This window comes from Diadema setosum, chromosome 12 (assembly GCF_964275005.1).
Source record: "Diadema setosum chromosome 12, eeDiaSeto1, whole genome shotgun sequence".
Taxonomy (NCBI): Eukaryota; Metazoa; Echinodermata; class Echinoidea; order Diadematoida; family Diadematidae; genus Diadema; species Diadema setosum.
Window position 1 is genome coordinate 16,888,612 of NC_092696.1, and position 18,511 is coordinate 16,907,122.

The 18,511-nt window shown below is 37.9% G+C and overlaps 1 protein-coding gene across 1 annotated transcript in view; it reads right to left on the reverse strand.

Moving 5' to 3' along the window:
* The window catches only part of LOC140236140 (cytosolic non-specific dipeptidase-like), a 41,242-nt gene extending 22,912 nt beyond the window's left edge, over positions 1 to 18,330 (reverse strand). Inside the window, exons 1-7 of the mRNA XM_072316110.1 lie at positions 18,234 to 18,330; positions 8,952 to 9,075; positions 6,793 to 6,963; positions 5,124 to 5,279; positions 3,712 to 3,792; positions 2,898 to 2,971; positions 1,943 to 2,017 (exon numbers count right to left, since the gene is read on the reverse strand). Of these exons, the coding sequence (XP_072172211.1) occupies positions 1,943 to 2,017; positions 2,898 to 2,971; positions 3,712 to 3,792; positions 5,124 to 5,279; positions 6,793 to 6,963; positions 8,952 to 9,075; positions 18,234 to 18,265 (713 nt within the window). The 5' untranslated portion in view covers positions 18,266 to 18,330. The remainder of the gene's footprint in view (positions 1 to 1,942; positions 2,018 to 2,897; positions 2,972 to 3,711; positions 3,793 to 5,123; positions 5,280 to 6,792; positions 6,964 to 8,951; positions 9,076 to 18,233) is intronic.
* Positions 18,331 to 18,511: the final 181 nt, after the last annotated feature.

Here is an 18,511-nt window from a genome sequence, read left to right on the forward strand (position 1 = left end):
ACAAAACCCTTTTATGTGTTCAGCATCGGTGCTGTAACTGGCTGTGCTACAGTGGACTCCGTTATACACCCTTGTAACAAAGTCCTCGAAACCGGCAGTTTTCTTTCGTTATAACCAAACAAATAAACAATAAAAATCATTGTTTTTCGTTGTAACCATAATTTAGTTTTAACCATGTTTGTTATAATGGGAGTGCACTGTACTTTAATAATCAGCATCCTGAGTTCATTGATCCAAACTCGACCAATTGCAAATACAGTTGAACCTCTCTTATCCGGCCTCCCTTTATCCGGATCTCTCTATTATACAGACGCAATCTCGCCGTGATTTTTTTGTAATAATTACGGGAGGAAAGGGGGATTCCCAACTCAATCTAACAATGGCGACCTACAGTCGACTTTGCCGAGTACGGTTTATTTTCAAGATCTACTTGATACATTTCTTAATAATTATTTAGGTAAATCATTTCAAGAATTTATAAAAGAAAATGATTTCATTCTTGCAAACACGAAACTCTATTTTGGGGTCTCTTACTGAATGTAACAGTGAAAAGGTTGCAGTATACACATTACTACATGTGGTACTACAATGGGCTACATCAGTACATGTGTATGTAACCATACACTGTATGTACATGTATAAAGCATTGAGTCTCCCGTATCCGGCCAAATCCCTTATCCGGATGAGCCCCGGTCCCGACTTGTCCGGATACGAGAGGTTCAACTGTACTAACAGCCAGTTCAATCACACACAACAGTATACCTCCGTCTACCTGGAAGGCCATGGTATTACACACAACAAGGATTCACAGGACTACATACACTATCTGCTCACTGGCGTACACTTTCCAGAAATTTGTGCCAGGAGGCAAAGAGGCAGAGTAATGGGATAAGATATGATAGAGTGCAGATTTCTTATGACGTGCAAATTCAGGTGACTAACATTTTGTCTCTCCAACCCAAATCAGAAGCTGGTAATTTGTTTTTTATCATGCATCTCTCCCCAAAATTATTGAACATATACATAGGTTAGATTAAGATCAAGTCTACACGTAGGTCAGAAGGCCTGATGGTAAAGACCAACTCATCCATTTGTATATATTCATAACAAACTGTTCAAGTACTGTTTCTTTCTTTTTTAATTAGTAAAACTTCACAAATTCATACCTTCCCCAATTTCTCTTTCATTTTGACAAAACTTTCATTGTTGTGCTAATATTTCACATTTTTTCTGTCCAACTAACTTTTAACTGGTCCAGGATTGCCTCTTAACAAGAGCAAAGAGCAATAGATTTCCCTGCCGTTTTGGTCACAATGGTGACATGAAATTTGCTCCTGCCACAGTATTGCTCTTGTCTTATTTTCTCCAGGGACTTACATATTCAGATAGGGCCTCATCCACGTCAAGCTCTGCTTATGATGACCGTCCCCTGTATTGATTTCTCCTTTGTTAATAGATACAGTATGCCTTAATATGTTATTTTGATTCATAATTATGCCACTTCAGACTGAATGTTGTTACGCAAATGATTTTTCTTTGTATTGATTTGTATGTATCTGTATCATTTTGTTTTCATTTGCAATTGTATTCGGAGAAAGAAAATGCAGAAATAAACCAAACAAACAAACAAACAAACAAACGGTTTAGTTAGGGGTGTGATAGGGTTTACGTTTAGTTTGATGTGAGCAATAGGATTAGGGTTAGGATTATGTCTGTGAGTAGAATTCAAGTTTGGCTCTAAATAGCATGCAGATATTTGATGGGAGCAATTGTCGCAGGAGCAAATGTCATTGAACCATTGTTTGTTTGTTTTTTATTTGTGTGTGTGTATGTGTGTGTTCTTCTTCTTTTTTTTTTTGGGGGGGGGGGGAGGGGGAAAGGATAAATGGCGGGGTTGGGATATTGATCATTTGACATGGCAGAGATCGCCGAGGTAACTTACACAGATCCTCCAAACACGCCCGAGTGCAGGTCCGCCTTGGCGCACTCTACCTCGATGAAGAAGTAACAGATACCCCTGAAAATCAGATGAGTTTCATAGAACATGTCAATAACAAATTTCAATTTTTTTTTTTTTGTCTGGCAAAATCATAGCTTCATATTCGCCACAGGACCCCATTGTAAAGCTAGCAGGTGTGCCTGTTTCAGAATGGAGCCACCCTAATTTCAAGGAAACTGCATACCGTATCTAACAATAAAGGAACCCACATAGTTTGTTTGAACATACAAAAGGCAATACAAAATTCAGACATTTCAGAAATTTCACACCTCGGATATCCTATCACTTCAATCTCAATTTTCATTATTAAATGAAATATGTTAATTGAAGTCTCTTTTTCTTTTTAATAGTTATCTGACCTAGGCTCAGCAGTCTCATATTGGAAACTTTTGATTAATTTTTCATGCTGAATGGTACAAAAAAACCCATATATTTGCAGCTTCTTGAATTCACACTGTGCAATTGCTTTATGCTCCTTTGTCTTGATCCAACTTACAGAAAGGAAATAATTTGATATCCCAGTATGAAAATGTGTGTGCTGCCTGATCCATTCAAATGTATGGCCTGCACACAAACTACAACACACACACACGTGCTCGAATGAATACTACTAGAATATACGCATCTTGTTCCAAGCAGTCATCACTGACGAAGCCAACCATTCAATCCAATAATGTGCAGAAAAAAATTATGAAGATGTTCTAGAAGGTACAGATTTCCAGTGAGCCAGAAGAAATGTGAAATATGCAACAGTTTTTAAATGTACCATGAAATTGTCTACATTTTACTTGCCAACTATTGCAGGTTTGGTGATGCCAAGTCACATCTTTAGGTGGAGCTCCCGAATATTCAGTTTCCTATGCCAACCACCATTTTTTCCTTCTTCTTCTTTAATTACCTCAATCCATATGTGATGCACGGCTTTGCTGTTCCCAGCCAGTAGTTGTCAGAAATGCAGACATAATCGACATCCTGTCAAAAAGGCACACTCAACCCATAAATTCCAAGAAACCACATTCCTGTTGTTTCTTGTGGTATTTGAAATTATATCATCACAATTGTTACTATTCTTTGCTAATATATTCCAGGATAAAGTACAAACAAATAATCTTTCATTTCGACCTTTGTGAATCATATTAGATAAATTGCTTTTTCAGTTACAAAATTTTAAGAAGCCTCTTAATTACAAGATTATATCTGATTCTTAAATTGGCAAAAAAATTTTTGGAGATTTGAACATTTGTATTTTGATCTCAACTGGGCAATCTTCCATTTTATGCATTTCTGATTCTGTGCAGATTGAAAGAATCCAAAATGTTCCTACTATTTTTCTGTATGATAAAATATGCTGTACAACAACAACAACAACAAAAGTAAAAACCTAGAATTGCAAATTTGATGACGGCAAGATGAGAATTTCTGGAGCAAAGTTACCATATAACTTGATGGGCTAGAGAGTGTGCTATTCCACGCCATGCTCAACTTTGTTTTATATGCACCAAGACAGCAACGGTCCAGTCCTGTCAAAATCTTTGAAATCGTTTAATTTGAGAAAAGGGGGAATTCTGACATTTATGGGCCCTCCAGTTTGAAGACAACAACTTTTGAAGGATGTAAGAATGAGAAATGAGAGAGAGAGAGAGAGAAAAAGAGAGAGGTAAGACAACTTTACCTTTAATAGCTTCATCATGTCATGGAAGAATAGGTCCTACCTTGAAGAATGTGTCCTTCTGTGATTCGATCAGGTCGTCAAGGCCTTCTGATCCACTTTCCTCCATCCCTTCGAAGCAGAACTGAGCAGAAAGCAAATTTTGACACGTTTTCATCATTTACGGACTACAATTACTCCTGGCAAAATCTCACCTAGACTAAAACAATAATGATAATAATAATAATAATAATAATAATAATAATAATAATAATAATAATAATAATAATAATAAAATAAATCATAATCATAATCATAATAACAATTTCAATTGGCAACATTTTGCAGGTTTATGATGAATGACCACAATGGTATTCTGCTCTCATTTTGCCATGTGCAATTTTCCAATAGATAATGTGTTTCAGAAGTCTGCCTGGTGCTCTCAGACCATATGGTCAGTGTGCGTGAAGGGTTAAAGGGGCATTCCAGACAATTTTCATAATTTCAGATCATGTAGTACATAAATAGACAACTCCATGTATAGATTTGTGGAATTTATTGTGGTTCTTCAGCAGAGAAACAATACTTTGAAAAACCTTAAACAAATTACACTGAACAAGGACCCCGTTTACAGTGAGCGAAGAGGCCGGTCGAAAACTAGTATAGTTTAAGATGGTTTTGTCCTGCAAAGGATTTTTCCTTCGGCAAAGCGTGGAGTCCAGTTGGCAAAGGGTTTGGAAACCAGACTATACCAAATTGAATTTGTTTACAAGCAGAGCACCACTACAACAACATACTGGAAGGTTCGAATTAAAAGCCCGGGGCGAGTCGGCACTGTAAATGGACAAAATTGCGGGGCTCGGCCCCGCAATTGAGGCCGGGCTCGGCCAAGGATCGGCCTAGCTCCGCACTGTTAACCCGTTGAGGACGGACTGGTTTTGCTACAGCACGCATTTCCTATAGACATCTGCCCGAGTATACTCGGGACTCGTCCTCAACGGGTTAATGGGGTCAAGGATGATGACATGGGAGGCTCACATATTTCAGAAATGTAGCAGTGTAATTCCATTACAATACCGCTTGCCTGCGAGTTCACCTGTGTATAATCTATGCATACCTTCTTTTGTTCTGCTTTCTTGAGCCCCAACTCATGCATTCTAATGATGACTCTGCCATGTCATTATCCTTGTTCATTCCAATTTGTTCTAAATTTGGAAAATATTCTTATTCTTCACCCCAATTATCATCAATTCTGAAACTCTGTCCTCAGTATAACAAATTGATAGTTGTTCAAATGTAAAAATCTGAAAATCATCCGGAGTTCTCCTTTAAATCACAGACCACTGCTAGGCTCTATACAACATCTACAGCTACATGTATGTTGTGCATGACTTCTACCTTTACCAGAACATTTGAGGCTAAACCTTGGGGTCATGAAAAAAAAGGCACAGTGCTTGGAAGCAAGGCTAGCACTACCTTGATGTTGATGGGGATTTCCCTCCCCAGGGCTTGGTACGCCTCAATCACGTTGATCCAGCACATCACCGGTCCCTTGTCATCCGTGGAGCCGCGTCCATAGAGCTTGCCGTCGACCTCGGTGAGCACAAATGGATCCGTGTCCCAGCCATCTTCCTGGGTTTCAATGGACAAAAATAATAATAATAATAATAATAATAATAATAATAATAATAATAATAATAATAATAATAATAATAATGATAATAATAATAATAATAATAATAATAATAATAATAATAATGATAATAATAGTAGTAATAACAATAATAATGATAATAATAAGAATAACAAAACAATAATAATAATAATAATCTTTAATACATTTATATAGCACATTTTGCATAAACGTACTTGTTCAAATGTGCTTTACCAGTGGATTATTGATATTAATGGAACAGGTGACTTTTTAGATGTTTCTTGAAGGTGATGAGAGATTGCTGGTTGCGGAGAGTTTTGGGTAGTTGATTCCACAGTTTGGGAGCAGCAGATGAAAATGCTTTATCACCAAGTGTGGCCAGCATCATGGAAGTTGGGTGATTCAGTGTGATACCTGGTATCAATGATCACTACTTCAATGGACTACTATATCGCTGTTCGAGTGACAAAACCTCGTATCTCAAAAATGTCTACTGTTCAGGAGACCAAAAAAAAAAAATTGCAGATAAAGTACTATAACAAATGGGATCATCTCTTCTTTAGACATCACCACATGGCATGATGGTTTCATTTTTGGCGATACCCAGCTAGGACTCAGACAGGACATCAGTTGATTATCTGACTTCCAAAAATGTGATTTTCATAAAAATTTGACACACAAAGTCTTTTCATCTAATCGACAATATGGGCCTCATCAATCGCACAAATCCTACCAGATGGAGCCAGTAGAAAGTTGTCTATGGGACGCTGGTACAGGGACAACACATGTATTAAAGGTCGTGGAACCTATCAAAACGCTGTAATATGAATGATGATAACGATGATGATAGTAATAATAATGAGAGCTGACACTGGCAGCTGATAATCAACTTGTGCAAAATGGAGAACACTATACACAGGGCTCCACACTAACTTTTATTTTTGGTGGCCCAAAGGCAAACATCTGACCTTTTTTGCTGGCCCGGGCTACCGGGCCACCGTTAGTGTCGAGCCCTGCTATACATCATGATTGTTGAGAGGCATCGAGACTTCATGATCATCCATACAAATTTTTCCCAGTCTTCAAATGGCAAAATGACAAAGAAGTCCACAAGAGAGTCCATCAAACACAACATTCTTTTCAGTTCTGCAAGTGACATTATCTGCATTCTTCTCAGCTCTTTATTGAAAAAAAAAGAAAAGAAAAGAAAAGAAGCTCTGTATCAGCAGCACTTTGTTCAGGAAATTCGAGATACAATGCAATAATCATACATTATGGAAGGATAATCAGAAATGACAAGTGTGGAACAAGATTGACACCACAAACCTGGAAGCCAGCTAACTTGTCAAATGAGATTTAGAGAAAATAAAATGTACAGTGCACCTTTCAGGGAGAAGTAAAAGGGCACATATTATTTGAATAGATTTAACATTTCATATGTTTTACGTCATGCCTGGCAAACGTGTACATAGATGGATCATGAATGTATACCCGCTTGGCTGGTTGGACATCAAGATGTCCGTAGATACAGACGGTCTTCTTGGCTGGGTCTTTGCCGAGGTAACCAAGGATGACATTAGGAAGGGGAATTTTGGAGTCATCTGATAAGGTCTGTTTACCAATGTCATGCAGCTCTGCTGTTGCCCCCAGTCTTCTCAGATCCTAAGTGGAAAAAAAAATAAAACAACAACATAAACAGTAGTTGCAACTGATTGACAAATTACTCTTCATCAACGTAATTTAGTATTTTAGTAGTAGCTCTGATTTTTTTTTTGTTTTTTAAAAGGGCATACATACTCAGATTGGACTCAAACTAACAATCTGCTGATATTAATTAGTATTGGACAGTTGTTTATCCACTGGACCACCGAGCTTCCATCCGACAGACAGAGCTGGTTCTAATTCTTGTAGCAGTGGGTATGGTAAATCAATTAGGTACATTAATAAATGCTTGAGTTGAGTTGCTTTTATTTCAGCTGATTGACAAATTGCCCTACATGGACATAAATAAGCATCGAATTGATCAGCATTTTTCATAGTGGTAGCCATGATAAAAAATTATGGGCATACACACTCTGATTGGACTCAAACCAACAATCTCCTGGTTGCTGGACAGGCATTGTATCCACTAGACAACCAAGCTTTAATTGCTATTTTGAAGGGAATTTGTCAATCAGTTGCAACAAAAAACAGCTGACTTTACTGAAGTGTTAAGTTATTACAAGACAGCATTTATTTGATGTCTTAAATTGCCAAAGGTTTTTCTTGACAGGGATGATATTGAGGTTTATTGAAAGAATTGGAAATCAAAATTTTCAGATTGATACATGAAAAAAGCAAAATGTGTATAGATTTGAGAAAAAAAAAAATCTGAAATCCGATTTAAATCTACAGAATGTCATGCCTGTCTGCTGATATCAAAAATAGGAAATTTCCTAAGCCCTTGTGCTCAGGTCAATATAAGGGTGCGTTTGAGCGCTCTCCTAAAGCGAACTGTACCGTACCGTACCCGCACCAGAGGAGCATTCGAACGCTCCTAAAGTGTACCGTACTGTACTGTACCGAGCCAAAAGTGGACCACTTCCCGATGTGCTCCACAAGCGTACCAGAGCGTACCAAAAGTTTGTTGTAAAGCATGCACGTATCATGCGCATACGTCACAATGCAAAAACATCATTCTCTTTGTTCTGGACAGCTGTAAGTAGTTCAAGCGCCAGGGGTGAATGACATTCTTGCTACAAACAAGCGTGACCTTTCTAAAAATAACTTGTGAGTACGCTTTCTCCACAGAGCGCTCGAACGCTCCAAAATTGGCATGGTACGGTACGGTACGCTTGTAGTTCAGTTCGCTTTGGTTCGCTTTAGAGCGCTCGAACGCACCCTAATGTATTGTACAAATGTATGAAGCTATGGCACCATCAACTCACAGTGTAATTCGTTTCTGTAGCAGAATCAATCATCCCTGTTTTATGGAATCTTGTGAAACTTTAAAATCCCCATTATAATCATTTCTATGTGTATCTCATATTTTGATGACTTTTTTTTTTTTTTTTTTTACTGAAAGCTATCATATACTTACAGTGCTATCATAAGTTCATCGTAAAAGATTGGTTGGCAGTTAGTGATGGTTCTAGTGACCTTAAACTTTAAACCACCAAATTAAAACAGTACTTTGTAAATCTAATATTCCACCCACTTTTGTAATCTAGCTGGCTTTCATGATATCAAGCTCCCTTTTTCAAAGGTTCTTTCACTGCAATGTGAACAAAACATTCAGGCACTGTCCATGACATTGCTTAAAAGATCTCTCTGTGTTACAACCTCAATAAGGAGATGTGGCAATCAACAACAAAAATGTATCATTTCTATGACACTGAACAACAATCAAGTGACATCATTACCCATACCAAACAATCAGGGGGGATTGACAAAAACCTGACTGAATTCCTGGAGCACCATATGTGCAATTGCTTTCTCTAAAAGACCCTCGCTACATGGGTTTCTGGGAACCCATTCATGAACTACATCAATTTGGATAATATGCATTTATATATAAATATAAGTCTCATAATTATTGTTATTCTCAGGTGACCGATATCTGCTCATGCGCAGAATGTAGAGAAACTTCAAACTGGCTTGTCTGTACTCACAGCTACAACTGCTTCTATCATCTTGGTGATTTCTCCTCTCTTATCTGGCCATGCTGACACGCTTTGGATTGCCACAGCATCAGACAGCCTCTTGACATAGTGATCCTTGTTTTCATCCACATAGCTGGTGGGAAAAAAAAAAACAGCAAAAAAAAAGATCAAACAAATTTCTTAGATTTTTTTTAAAGGAAACATACCCCTCCCCCTCATAATAATTGCTAATACATTTCAAGTAATCTCCATGAAAACTCAAACACTACTTTCATTCAATTATGGATTGGTATCCTGTTTGTTATATTGACAAAGATTTTGTACTTATAACAAATTGTTGGTTTTGTACATTGAAAACTGTGGCTATCACCACATTACCCTGACAAAGTCAGAGATATCAATATGACCATGAAAAAAATAAATTGCAAAGAATCACAATTTGGTCTCAAAATGAAAGTTTGATTATTGACCCAAAGATGTATTCTCATGATCTCTCTGTCCAAACAGCTGTAAGTCTGAGGATACATGTAGGCCTACTTGGTACTTTAAAAATCTGATATATGAAAATTTTCATAGTGGTGGTTTGAATCAAGACATTGTGTCCAGTTGCTACAACTATATCTTATTCCCGCTCGACTGCATTAAAAATTCAAAGCCAATTTCTCAAAACAGTGCCCACTTCGCTGCCTTAACCCACCTACATCACACTTTTGGAAATAAAGTGGGAAAATAAGTACATTGTTGGACAGACTGAAAGTCCTGGGTTTGGAGGTGCTTGCATATACAGGAGACAAAGAGCAGAGGTTCTCCAAATTGGTATGCTTATAAATTTAATGGGATTCAGAAACTTGATGTAAATAAATATTTTAAGGAGTAGGCATTTCCAGAACCAGGGGCCAAAGCATGAAACAGAGGAATCCATGATCCAAACTAGAAAAAGCACTCTGAGAGCAAAGACCTCCCCCAAGCAGTTCATTTCCACTACTGATCTTGTTCTTCTGTGGAGATCAGTGATTTCTATCCATACGTATGCATGCTGAAAATCGCCCAATTTCCCAATACAGCGTGTCCCAGAAAAAACGAAACCGAGTTTCATTGCAATTCTTTGCGATCATAATCACATATTTGCTTTATGAGTTGTACATGGATTGAAAGATACACTTCTCTTCTTTCATTCGATGCACAACACGTTGTTCATAATTCATGCATGACTGAGTTAGAACAATAGACAGTGGTGCTACTAAAATTTCATTTGCACGAGCAAATGGCAACTTTGAATGAATTTTCTAGACTTTTCCAGCAATCTCTTGCAAAAGATAGAGTCATAGATTTAATATCCATTCTTTTTCCTTTCATAGGATATCCCATGCGCAAAAATGATCAACGCCTGCTCGAGAAAACTTAATTTGAAAATATCCTTACATTTTACCCTGATAGATAGATTGTAAAAAAGGAGCAGTTAGCTTTCCCGACTCCTGCCCGACTTGGCAGATAACAATGGCCTTCATGCTTCAATGAATTTCCACAAACATGAAGGGAGGGGGTACAAGGGAATGTTACAGACGGTTCGGTTGTGAATAGGGTCGTGAATTAACACATGATCATGAGCTTGCCTGACCATGCAGCTAACTACAGAGCAAAGGCTGTTCATCAGCGGAATGTTAGGGAAGGTAGGGTGGGAGTAACGGACCGAAAAAAAAAAACGTCCGAGCCCCCCCCCCCCCCAAAAAAAAAAGACAACTTTCTGCCCTGCAGTTGTACCTTTGAAATGTCAGAAGCGCAAGTTCAGTGATAAATAAAGTGATGTACCCTCTCTTTCTGCTTCGCCACCCCCTTCAAAAACTTCAAAACCCTGTCAGTGATGAAGGACTAACCACGCGTGAGGGAAATGTAGGGAGGAATGAAAACAGTGAAATAAGTTTGAGTTATAAAGTCATCAAAATGTGTATCACTGTTGTAATGTTGATTTCCCGTAGCCATTGGACTGCGTGCAGCCTGAGAATAGTCACGATATTAGTCTTCAATTATCATGAATAATTATATCTCATAGCTTATTCTAAATAAATTACAACAAAGGGCTGTCCGTCTCATACCTCCTTCTCTGTAAATACCCCCCCCCCCCCCCCCCCCGAACAACATTCACTGTAGCATTGCGGTTGTTTTGTGTGAATTCAATAGTGCAGATGAGCCCATTGTCTAAGGCTAAGACGGGAGAGCTGAATGCTTGTTTTTTTCGCTTATAAAATTCGTAGAATTGGTAGAAATGAAGCATGCTTTCATACAGATTTTTCTCAAGCATGCGTTATTCATATTTGACGCGTAAGGGCTCATATGAAAGAAGAAAATATGAATATTTGGGTTATGAACTGTGTTTTTCGAAAACGTAACGTTGTTAATCTGAAAAATTCACTTAAAATCACCATTTGCGCGTGCAAATGAAAATTTGATAGCACCACTTTTCATCGTTCTAACTCAGTCATACATGAACAATGAACATTAAGTTGTACATCAAATGAAAGAAGAAGAGTTTATCTTTCCATTGATGTATATCTCATAGAGAAAATGTATGATTTCGATAGTAAAAAGTTGCATGGAAATCCAGTTTCATTTTTTCTGGGACACGCTGTATAGAAACCTTTTGTTACGTTATCAATGCCCGCTGCGCAGCACGCCTCGCCCCGGACCAGAAACTAGAGCACGCACTCTAGTGTGCATATGAAAACCGCAGAAATACGCAGAGCTCTTGGACTTCCAAGTTCATTTCACCCTACCTGCCAAAATTTCGAAAATCCCTCATAGAATCCATGAAAAATTCCTGGATCACTACCAAAATTTAATCAGCTGTTACTTGCGTCATTCTCATCTTTCCCTGTAAGTTTCATCCAAATCCATTCACAACTTTTTGAGTTATTTTGCGCACAGACAAACAAACAAAGCAACAAACCAATGCCAATATATGTATTCCCCACTATAGGGCCTACAGCCAGCCCAAATCCAAGGATCTCAACTTTATTAAAGTACTGGTAAGTATAAAGTAATTACTAAATAACAAAAAATCAAGGTCCAGCAACTACAAGCTTCCAATAATATGAAGAGTGACATGTATATGTTGCTCTGTATGAAATGCTGGCTGCATGATAACCTTTGTACTGCTTTGTGATTAAGTGTCGCACATCATGCATGCACGAGAACAAAAGACAGGAAATTTCCAACTGTAGATCTATTCCTGTTTGTACCAAACGGAAATCTGTGCCAAAATGACCTGTCACATGACACATTGATTGAGGCTGTCTTTAACAATTTTCTTTCAGCCCCAAGAACAAATTTCACACTGTCGTTACAGGTTGCAGTATTGTCCTAATGACAGTTTTCCCCCCAGTAAAATAAATCACAACTGTTTAGACAAAAAGAGTTGTTTAATAGAAACATTTGGAGAAAAAAAAAGTTGATACTTTGATTTGAAAAAAAAAAAATGGGGCTCTATCTGAAATAATTTGCTCAAGCCTAGTAACTATAAAACAAAATATATTAACAGGATTAAATAAAACAAACAATTATCATTAATGAAACTTTGACTTTGAACAGAATGTCTCCATTCATGAGGGGATAGAGCTCACATAAACATCTGTCTAGTCTAGTACACGGATTGGGGTCCTCATGATAACTGTCATTGTAAAGTACCAAATTGGCTTGGGGTCCATGATTGCCAAAGATCTTCATCTAAAGTAGACTAATGGTTGGGTGTTTGGACACTTCAGTAAAGCCAATGTCATGGCTTGGGGGTAGGCAAGGGGTCAGGCTCCACTGTACAGACACAATAAAGTGGTCAGTGTTTTCCCTGCAGTGGTTGGGAACAGTACAGGGAGGGACCTCCTCAATGCCAGAGATGGTAGCCATTACTTGAGAGCACTATAAGGATGGGATGGGGGTGATTACTATTTTATGAAGTGGAACACAGAGAGGTGAATGAATAGGAGAACAAGAAATGAAGGTGCACTGGATGGACCCCACTATAAAAAAAAGGGGGGGGGGGATGGCAATAACTTGGAGCAGTAAGGAGCCTAGATATGTCAAAGGAAATCTCCAGGCCAGGAAATATGACTGTCGTGTTGGAATATGTAGGAAAAGGAGATGTACAAAGGGAGCATCCTATGGTGAAGGTAGAATGAAATTGCTATTGATAATTCATGTACATTAAAAAAAAAAAATACTGCACAATTAGCATGGATAATCATTGAATTGACTGTAACTGTTTCCCACTGATATGTGATAAAAAGTATTCATTTTACATACTTGCCAACTCTACCGCATTTGGCGGTAGACTACCGCTTTTGAAAGATTTCATTAGCATTCAAGCTAACGCTGTTCGCATCTAGGCATCCTGGATTCTACCGCTTTTTGGCAAGTATGATTTTAAGATGAAGTACAGTGCCTATAAATACACTTTTACCTGTGTGACAGCAATAAAACAGATCTCTAACAGCTACAAATTTTGCATTTAAATGCAGAGTGTAAATGAACATGCCTGCCCGGTTGCCAGTAATGGGCAATTCCACGTTACTCACGTTACACTTTCTAGGCGTCTCTGCATATTGTAATTGTCATATTTTTTATACTGGAAGGTTTGACATACTCTCTGTTGTACAATAGATGCACAAGTCCTTAGTCTACCATGCAATATTAATAGAATTTTACTAACCACATCCATACCGGAAATAAAGACAAAATACTTTCGTTACTCACGTTACATTTTTTGGGACGACATAAAAAGCCAACATGCCTTTATTCAAAAAGTGTCCTCATACTGGGCAGTATTTCAAACAACTGTTGTATGATTTATATAACTCATGTTGGGGTACTCAAATATAGGGGGTCAAAATTTTGAGAGCATTGGAAATATTTGACAGCGATAGCAAAATTGTCGTTACTCACGTTACACGTTACTCACGTTACATATTAGCTCATAATCACTACCACATAATTGACCACGAGAATTAGCTGGAAACTACACATTGTAAATGCTTTTGATGTATCTAACCTCTACAGATATTTTATCCCTAAAATAAAGCAATACTGGCACTCTTTCATACTTTTCCCACTATCATACGGTCCTATATTCCACATACTTTACTTTTCAGAATCCGAGTAACCACTATAAACCGAATGCAAGAAAATATAAAGTAGTAGATACTAGTTCATGCAGTGAATTAAAATATCATCCTTCTATTCCCTTTCACAGGAACTTAAATGTAAGTCGTTTTAATCATGAGTGAAACATTTGATTTCATAAATTGTAAACTACTTTAGAAATGTGTACAGTACATACAATTGTATGTCTACAAATTACATCCAACTACTGTTCCAAGTGTGGACTTTCCACTCTATGTCAGGGCTGCCAACTCTCGCGCAATTAGCATTAAACTCACGCAATTCATCAAATACATGTATCAACTATCTCTGATAAAAGAATTCTCACACTTAACCCCCAAAACAGCATGTAAAAAGAAAAAAAAAGTAATGTCCCTAAAATCCCTGATTATCTGAACATGCAATTATGCCCAAGCCCAAACTTTTCAGATTTTCCCACAGGCAAATTTTCTCTATGGCATGTGTTGAAATCTTTACTAGAGTATGCACCAAATCCACCAGTTAAAATGCAAACTTGATGAAGTTCACTCCAGTGAAAAGGGGGGAGGGGAGACAACCCCCTTCCACACCATCCCCAACCCCCTCCCCACCACTGTCACTTCGATTAGTCGCTTGCTTACACTTCACCCCAAATTTTCACTCTAGTTTGGCAGCCCTGCTATGTACAGTCTTAAAACTGATTTACCTCTTAACCCAAAAATATTCTTGTATCTTCTGGTAGTGGTGAATTCTAACTTTGAGTAAGTTATTGTAGTTAAGCAATTGTCATTATTTGGGGTTGATAATCCCAGAGAATAATGTATAAAAAGCTGTAATACCGAATATTCTTGTAAATTTATGTCTTAAACACACATGTATGTGTATTTACCAGCTGCCAGAAAATGGTTATTGTTAACCCCCACTCAAAAAAATTAGAAATAAAAATGGCATTGTAAAAAGAGACAATGCCAACTCTTGCTCAAAGTTACATCAGATATATACAGATTTTTGTTAATCTATTTTGTATTATGCGTACATTTGTAAATTGCATCGAGATGCAACATTAATTCCCATTTGTCTTATGACTGCTCCACTAAACAATTCCCAAAATTGTACAAATTACAACCTTAAGCATTAAAAAAAGATCAAGCTGGCTCTAAAAGGGATTTAAAGTTATCCATAGCTGATATCTGAAAAGATATAACGTAAGGCTTAGAACCTAACCAAAAAAATACAATTTCCATGATTATTAGCCACATCTGGTTTGTCTAGTTTGCCAATCAAGATTTTCTTTGAATAGCAATTGTTTAGCCTATTAGATAACAACCAATTCAAGCAAGGTCATGTAAGGTTATTTACAAGACCATACTCTCTTTATGCTCCCTCAGCTTACTCAATTCACACAAAAAATTTTTTGCTGTCATTGGTGTAGAAATATATTTGTATTTCGTGATTTTTTTGTCGTTACTCACGTTACACCCTTGTTACTCACGTTACATTGTTACTCACGTTACAATTTTTGAACCTCTCTCATTATAATACAACTGCATGGACACAACTCTTTCACCATTTTTCATATTAGGTAGAGGCAGTATGAAGAGAATTTCCATTGGCACTTTTTAAATCCAAGGGAATATTAAGATATGAAACTATTTGAGTATTTTCGTTACTCACGTTACATTAGTTTTAGCAGTTTGGCAGTATGCATTCTACCAATTCATGGGAATACGGATCATTTTTTCCTCACTGACAACTAGTAACTGATACCCAATACATCATAAAAATCAACAAATCAATTACATACCATTCTTTTATATTCTATGGATTCAACTCAAACATTCAAGTACATTTTCAATGTAATTCTCAATGAAAATGTAATTTGACTTTAAAGTGTAATATCTGCCATTCTGGAGGTATATTAGTGTAAGAAATGGCTGTTCCACATGCCCAGACGTATACTGAACAAAATAAAATAGGTGGCAAGTTTCAACGTAACAATTTATTTTTTCACCCCATGACACCAATCTCATGGAATTGCCCTAATAATATCAATACAGAGAGGAAGGAAAAGAAATACACGTATGCAGAATTCACATACTGGGTATGCAGAGCAGTTGATACAGTGTGGATAGTGCACATGCACACAATGACCATGGAGATCGGTACAAGATGGAAAGTAGTGTGCACACTGCACAGCCAAGAGACAAACATCTGATAGTGATATGATGAATTCATTGCCCTTTGAGTTGGGATTCACAGACATGAATTTGGAATAAATTCAGCAGTCATGTATGCATGTCATGAAGTGATCTTATGGTTGAGGTTGCACTGGGGGAGATGGGAGGATAGAATACAATTAAGACAGGGACAGCGGCAAGGAAGAATAGATTGAGAATCAGGGGGCTGTTTAACACAGAATTGAAGTCGACTTGAAATTATGACAGGCCATTGGTTTCTCTTCTCAGGTTCATCTAAAGTTTTCAGAATCCACTTCAAATTGTTATCAAAGTTTATAGACAAAAAAAAAAAAACAACTTAAAATGTCCCTCGCTTTATTTTGTTAATCAATGCCTGTATGAAAAAGAGTCCAAAATGTTTATTCTTATAAGAATAAAAATTTTGGACTCTTTTTCAATACAAAAGTTTGAATATTATTGAAGTCACACACTGCCTACCATAATTTTAAGTTGATGTTAAAAGTTAAGATTGACTTAAATTCTTTGTAAAACACTCCCCCCCCCCCCCCCCGGGGGGGGGGGGGTGGGGGGAAGTAGAAGTTGGTGGGAGGAGAAAGGGATTGAGGAGCTTGTGGGGAAAAGAGAAGGTTGAAAAATTATGTAGATAAGAGAGCAAAGAGATGAAAATATGAATTTCCAAGCAATGTTTACACAATGAAGCGTGGCAATGAAGAGTAGGCAAAGCCAGGGAGATTGATGGCAAATAAATGCAAACTATGGAATGCTGAATTGAAAATTAAAAAAGAAGGGGGGAGGGGTGGATCCTGACTGAGGAATCTTGTGTAGGAACAAAGCTGTTTGAGAAAAAAGAATAATTATTAAACGCATATACACTGTATCTAGCCCTCAAAAAGACTCCTGTGGAATATTAAATGTGGGAGAGAAGGCAATTACTTCATGAAAACAGTGTAGCCCTGAAATGGAAGAGAAAAACTTAAGAAATATTGAACTTTGACAGAGCTCTGAAGTCATCAGAAATAAACAAAGTGGTCTAGATATTAAAAAAGGATCTTTGAGTTGAAAAAAGGAGAAAAATATAAATTAAAAAAGAGGAACTAAAGTCTAAGAGGAACCGTGTAAACTGTGCATCAAAGAGAAGTCAAACAAACACAATCTTGAACCTTGAACCTTGAAAGATAATCCCTGTAGCAGCTCATCAAAGCTAAACTGGGATGGGCTGTGCGATGACGACATTGGCCGACAGTGCTTGAAAGTGCTACTATACAGATGTAGCTATTTACAATAAAATGTCATGTGCGTGCAAATAAAAATCAGACTGCCAGGCTTACAGAATACAGCATTCTGGACCCTACAGGAGGCTGCAACCTTCCGATGATTGGTAGGGCAGCCTTCTGGAAGGTGTCAACAGCAACAGTAGGTGCGCAGTGACAGCATTGCTTGGTTTGTTGGTACATGTAGGTGGTTCCAGATCCATACAGTACAGTAGTACAGTACGTGGATAGAAGGAATATTTGTATGGGTCAATTGAAGCGTCTGGTATCATGTATTTGAGCTGGTGGTCAAGACTGCCAATGGCAATGTAAGGCTAAGGGGCTGGAAAGATGGAATCAAATACGTTTCGGGCAGAAGTGAGGCATAACCTATCCTTGCAGGTAGTGGAGGCGTATCAACAATATATAGGTAGGTCTATACATATTTTTTAGCATATGGTGGCACGTGTGCATGTGCGGACTTGAGAGGAGATCGTCGCGCTGGCCGCAGCGGCTGGGGCGGGCCGGTGGCGGACCGCAGAGTGGAGCTGGAGAGTGTTAGCGTGGGTATACCGCTATAGTGGTGCGCAGTGCAGCGTAGCGATCGTTGTTGAGATCGAGGCAGTTCATTTATCGTTGTCCACATAAAAATTACAACTCTCGTGTATTAAACTCCAAACCTTCTCTTGAAACGGGTCTATGATATCGATACTCACGCAAACAGACGGTCCAAGAATTCGTCAGCCATATTTGGTTGGAGTTAGTTAATTTAGCCGCTACCGATCGAGAGGGAGAGAGAGAAAGGGCGTGCGTACACCACTGGTATAGTCAGGTGACTTCTTTCTCAATGTGTTTGCCTTGTGTCACATGTCACGTCTACATGCAGGGAGCACTTATGACAAGCCACTCTATACAACAGTCTAAATGAATAAAAAAAAAATAATAAACGACGCTTTTCTTTGAAATAGATCTGAGATCTATACACACAGTCATA